This window comes from Trichosurus vulpecula, chromosome 8 (assembly GCF_011100635.1).
Source record: "Trichosurus vulpecula isolate mTriVul1 chromosome 8, mTriVul1.pri, whole genome shotgun sequence".
Lineage (NCBI taxonomy): Eukaryota > Metazoa > Chordata > Mammalia > Diprotodontia > Phalangeridae > Trichosurus > Trichosurus vulpecula.
Window position 1 is genome coordinate 71154261 of NC_050580.1, and position 5866 is coordinate 71160126.

General features: G+C 41.8%; 1 protein-coding gene across 1 annotated transcript; it reads left to right on the forward strand.

Moving 5' to 3' along the window:
- Positions 1-666: 666 nt before the first annotated feature.
- NPY4R2 (neuropeptide Y receptor Y4-2) lies at positions 667-1791 on the forward strand. Its single transcript, XM_036769612.1, has one exon. It carries the CDS (start codon positions 667-669, stop codon positions 1789-1791), a length of 1125 nt encoding a protein of 374 aa, XP_036625507.1.
- The last annotated feature ends 4075 nt before the right edge of the window (positions 1792-5866 follow it).

Consider the following 5866-nt stretch of genomic DNA (forward strand, 5'->3'; position numbering starts at 1 on the left):
ATCTTACTTGTGTGTTATCACATGCCTCTCTGCTCTGCTCCGGCCCATTGATATCTCTCTAGTGGTATTCAGAATCACTTATATTTGTTGATATTGCCTCTATGATACATCTTGCATGTGTTCCCTTAATTCCGCTAACATGGCTACCAACCTAGTCGAGGCTCTTATTACCTCTTGCCTGAACATTGGCAGTAGCCTCCTGATTGCTCTCCCTGCCTCAGTCTCTTTCCTCTCTAATCCACCCTCTACACAGCTGTCAAATTGATATTCCAAAAGCACAGACCATGTTTACCTGCGTGACCTTGGGCAAGTCATTTAACCTGATTCTCCCAGTTGGTAGTGCTCTTCCCATAGAAATTACTTTTGTATTTTCTTTGCATAGATTTTGTATCTACTCATCTGTACACATGTTGTTTTCTTCAACTGATATATGCTCCTTGAGGAAAGGATTTAATTCATTTTTGTCTTTTCCTTTTGGAAAGATAAAAATGAAATATTTCCCTCTCTCTTTGCATGTAGTAGGCATTTAATAAATGCTCATTGAATTGTAGTTTGGCTACTTTGCTCAGTGATCTTTCTCTTTTCAGGTGTTCCTGGGTGCCTTTGTAGTCCTGCTGAAGTGGCTATCATAGCTCAAGAGATCCTGCTGTCCACCCTATCTCCAACATGAATTCAACTAATTTTTCCACCCTATTGCCAGTATTACCTCAAGGTCAAAACAGGAGCTGGAGAAAGGGTGTCCTATCAAACTTCTCAGATCATTGCCAGAATTCCATTGACATGAATACCTTCCTGGTCATTGCTTACAGCTTGGAGACCTTCATAGGTATCTTGGGCAATCTGTGTCTGGTAGGAGTGGTAATTAGACAGAGGGAGAAACCCAATGTAACTAATATCCTCATAGCAAATCTGGCTTTCTCAGACTTTATTATGAGTCTTTTTTGCCAACCTTTTACACTCATCTACACCATCATGGACTACTGGATCTTTGGGGATGCCATGTGTAAACTGTCTGCCTTTATCCAATGCATGTCAGTGACTGTGTCTGTTCTCTCTCTTGTTCTTATTGCTCTGGAAAGATATCATATGATCACCAATCCCTTAGGCTATATGCCTAATATGGTTCAGGCTTCCCTAGGGATTGTGGGTACTTGGCTCATCGCCTGCTTCTTAGCTATGCCCTTCATGGCCAATAGCATCTTGAGGAATGTGTTCCAAAAGAACCAATCCAAAGCCATGGATTTCTTAGCGGACAAGGCTGTTTGCACAGAATCCTGGCCGACGGCTCAACACAAATCCATTTACACCATCCTTCTGCTATTCCTTCAGTATTTTGCACCTTTGACCTTCATCATTGTGTGCTACCTGCGCATCCATCGACGCCTGAAGAGGAGAAGGGACCTTTTTAAGAAGAATGAGCACTCCTTGGGGGTAATGCAAATGAAAAGAATCAACTCAGTGCTTCTGGCCATGGTTGCCGCTTTTGCCATTTGCTGGTTACCCCTGCATATTTTCAATGGCCTTGAGGACTGGTATCATGAAGCTATTCCCATCTGCTATGGGAACCTAATTTTCTTAGTGTGTCATTTGGTGGCCATGGCATCCACCTGTATCAACCCCATCATCTATGGATTTCTGAATAGCAACTTCAAAAAGGAAATGAAGCCACTATTCCTCATTTGCCAGAATAAGCCTTCAAAGGAAATCTATGAACAGTTACCTCTTTCGACTGTGCAGAGTGAACTCTCGAAAGAATCTTTAAAGTCGAGTTCTGAAACCAACCCTGTCTAGCAGCTTGGAGATGAGCCACTGCCGCAACCAGCAGGTCCCACTGTCCCCATTTTCAGTCCTCAGAGTGGCAGCAGAAACACAATGCCTGCTAACGGCAACCTAGGAAATATGGTGAAATCTACTTTGTCTATTTGCACTGCAGCGTCTCAGATGAAAATAATCCAGCCACTCATTTCTAGGCCTTTAATACTTTGAGAGATCCACTTTTTTTTCCAGTAGATGTTCCTTCTCTCCATCAAGGCATACCTTAGAATATTGTCTACATGTATTGTAACAACAAAAGCAACAGCAACACAACCTTTTGGCCACCTCTCTGGTGACAAGACTCTTCTCCCTTAGCTGGGCTGTTTTTCAGACAACAGCCATATATATAGTCCTTCTCTAGGCCTGTACACAAATCCTTTCCAACTGAGTAGGATCAGATTGGCTTGGACTCTGCTGGCTCAGCTTTCAGGAGCCTAGAGTCAACTCCATGAGGTGGTGAAATCTCAAGGCTAAAAAACCAAGCTCAAAAGTAAAAACTAAAAATAAACTTGAATTCTAGGTTGCTGCCAGAGCTGCAGAATACTCTGCTTCTTGCTGAACTAGCACGCTCCAGGTACACTAGAGACAGTCTTTATCCTGTTGACTCAGCAACAAATAAGATAGGGGAGAATCCAGGATTTTGGTTTCCCTTAATGTTCCTGGGAACCAATAAATAAGTGCATCTGTTTGGAGATAACAATTTCCTGGAAGCCGGAAGTAGCCAGGTGGTGATCTCAGTGAGTCCTCTTCCCCTCCTCCATCATAGTTAGGTGAATACGGCATTGAAGAGTCAAGATTTAAGCCATGGTTCTTATCTGATGTACTCTCTTTTATACATGAGGTTCCATTTTTGAGTTGTTTTTCGTGTAATGGCCATGGGTTTGCTCAAATCCACTTACACTTGGGTGCCTGTTCACTTTTATTGTCTCTGCCAATTAGAAGTGTCTCATGTAATATGCTCTGGTCTTGGCTGGAAACCCAGGTTGCATAACCAAACGGCACTTGTTGGCAAAGTGGCTGATCAGGAGAATGGGATTCTATCAATGGCCATGGAATGGAATGCAGCGGAGTGGCCCTGGCAAGATAACAAACCCCTGACCCTTAGTGCAGTGCTCTAATAAGCTGAGCTAATCAACTGTAGGCTAAAATCTGGGTGTGTGTGTGTGTGTGTGTGTGTGTATGAGTGTGTGTGTGTGTGTGTGTGTGTGTGTGTGTAGGGGGGCAGAGGAGAACTGGATGCAGACTTTCTGGAACCCTTTGTACCTTGGCATAGTAGATAAAGCATTCAGAATCGGTAGCCCTGTATCTGAATCCTGCCTCAGACCCTTAGTGTTGTAACCCTGGGCAAACCACTTAAACTGTATGAGCCTCATTTTCTTCATCTGCGAAATGGAACAAGTATTAGCATCCACCTCACAGGGTTGTTGCGAGGATCAGATGAAGTAAGCATGTAAAACATTTTGCAAACCACAAAGTGATGTCTAAATGTGAACCATTGCTATTGTGATTATTATATATTATATATATTATATATAACCATTGCTATTATGATTATTATATATTATATATAACCATGTTATTGTGATTATTAATCCAAACGGGGGCTAATTGGGAAGTCATTTTGCTAACATAGTAAACATAGACTTGTAGTTGAGCAAAACAGTTCTGGTTTTTTTTCCATTGGGGTTTTACACAACAACTGAGGTTTTATTTTCCTTGTTGATGCAGAAGTAATTGTAGTACAGTTAGTCAGCCCTCAGCAGCCTTTCTCTGCACTTTGAAGGGTGGGGGGTGGGGTGGGAGGAGAGCCTGGGTAGTAGAAGAGTCAGAATCAAGATTTTGACACCTTACTCTGGTCAAGAGGTGAAAGAGGTCACAGGAAAGAGATGTTCAACTGGAAGGCCAGCTAAGGCGCTGCCAACCATGCTGGCACCAGACATCAAGGTCTTGATTCACAACAAGCAGAAATCAAGTAAACCATTGAATGACATTTACTGTTTTGTCATTAAAAATCATGTGCAAAGAGATGACACATTTTTATTTGAAAGTCGTGAAATGACATTTGCTTCTTTGTAATAATAATATTAAAAAAAACTTGCATGTGAAAAAACGTGACATTTTGGGTGGGAGGTTGCTTCCTGCTCCCTCACCTGGCCCTGTGCTGCCACCCCATGGGTCTCATTGCCTTGGTGCCGCATTCCTGGGGCCTACTTCCTCAAGCCCCCTTACTTCCTCTCCACCTTCTTCTGGGGGTTGGGGAATAACAGGGGATCAGGGAAACTGGGCTATGCTGTGAAGGCGTGGCCCAGAATCTCTGGGAGTTGGGCCCCTCGCCTCCCTCCCATGATTTTCCCCAGAGGTGCACTGTTCTTTGTGCATCTTCACTACCTGAATTTGACCCAGGGTGTAAGAATTCCTAGTTATGGCTCTGGAGAATGCTTTGCAAATCTTAAAGTACTATATACGTATTAATTATTATAACATCACCACCACCATTGTTATCATTCTGTATAAAAATAGTTGCTGCAGAAGGAAATGGCAAACCACTGCAGTGTCTTTTGCCAAGAAAATCCCACATGGGGTCACAAAGAGTTGGAAATGACTGAAACAACTAAACAACAACTAAAAATAATTGATTTTTAATATTGTACATATGTAATCTGCTTTCATCACTTTAATCTACTGCCTGATGGGGATGCCTTGGAGCAACTTTCAGATGCTTAGTGAACAAAAAGATCCTCACATCAGAAGTTACCCAAAACCACGCATGGCCTGGTAACCACAACTTTTGGCCTTGTAGCAAGAAGATGAAAGGAACTGGTCTGAAGAAAGCTTAGCACAAAGGAACACTGGCTTCAGTTTGCGACAAGGGACATCTATGTCTTTTTCTTAGGTCCTGCAGAGACCTGTCAGGATACCAGAGTCTTGTGTGAAGGCTTAAAGGATATGCTGGACAGCCTGTTTTTTGTGCTTTGCGTGGGCATAACACTGGAGTTGTTCATGTTTGACAAAGAACTTTGACTCTGTACTCACAGAGTTTGTGACATGGGCCCTCTGGTCTTCAGGACTATTTTCTTTTTGTAAGAATCTCTTTCCTTTAGCTTAAGAAAATATAGTTAAAGCACTCTAAGATCCTATAATTTAGCTCTTAAAGAGCACTAAAGATGTTCTTTCTGCAAAAGGACAAGTAGATTTCATTGGTGAAGTTCATTGGGAGATCCAGGAAGAGAAGCAATTTGGGACCATCATTGCATGTTTTCCATGGTACTTCCCTTTAGTAACGAATTGTGACAAAAAAGAACCAGTTAAAGTAGGAAGAGTGAGAAGAAACTACCAGTTAACTCTGTATTAAGTAACGAGTAATGTTATGTTATTTAAGCATCACAAAATATGGAGGGAAAAGAGGAAGGGATGAATGTGTGTGAGGGGAAGTGAGTTTTTGGCATGATGGAAAGAAAGGGCATTGAATGGAGAGTCAGGAAGACCAGAGTTTGAATCTTGCTTCAGACACTTAATAACTCTGTGATCTTGGGCAAGTGGTTTAACAGCTGTCAGTCTCAGTTTCCACATCTGTAAAATAGGGATAATTAAGAGCACCTATCTCACAGAATTGTTGGGGGATGAGATAAAATTAATATATATATATAGAGAGAGAGAGAGAATGCTTTGCAAATCTTAAACTGCTATGTAACTGTTAGCTATTACTGATAGTGTTATTAAGATGCTCTGCTTCACTGCTTTAAAATAGATTAAACTTAAGTCCCTAAGTAGTTGTCAAATGTATAATATTTTGGAAGCTGAGATTTGTGTTTTTAGCTGGTCTTGACTACATATTTTAGCCCCTGTCTATAAGTCTAGGCCATAAATTCCTCAAATCACATTCCCCCTCCCCTAGTCCCCTGTCCTGGGGAAAGTACCTATTAGAAAAATCCATAGTTACATCACCACATCACATGGTAGACAGGGTGCTAAACTCAGGCTTAGGAAGACCTAGGTACAAACTTCACTTCACATATTGATCAGCTATGTGATACTGGGCAAGTCATCTAAC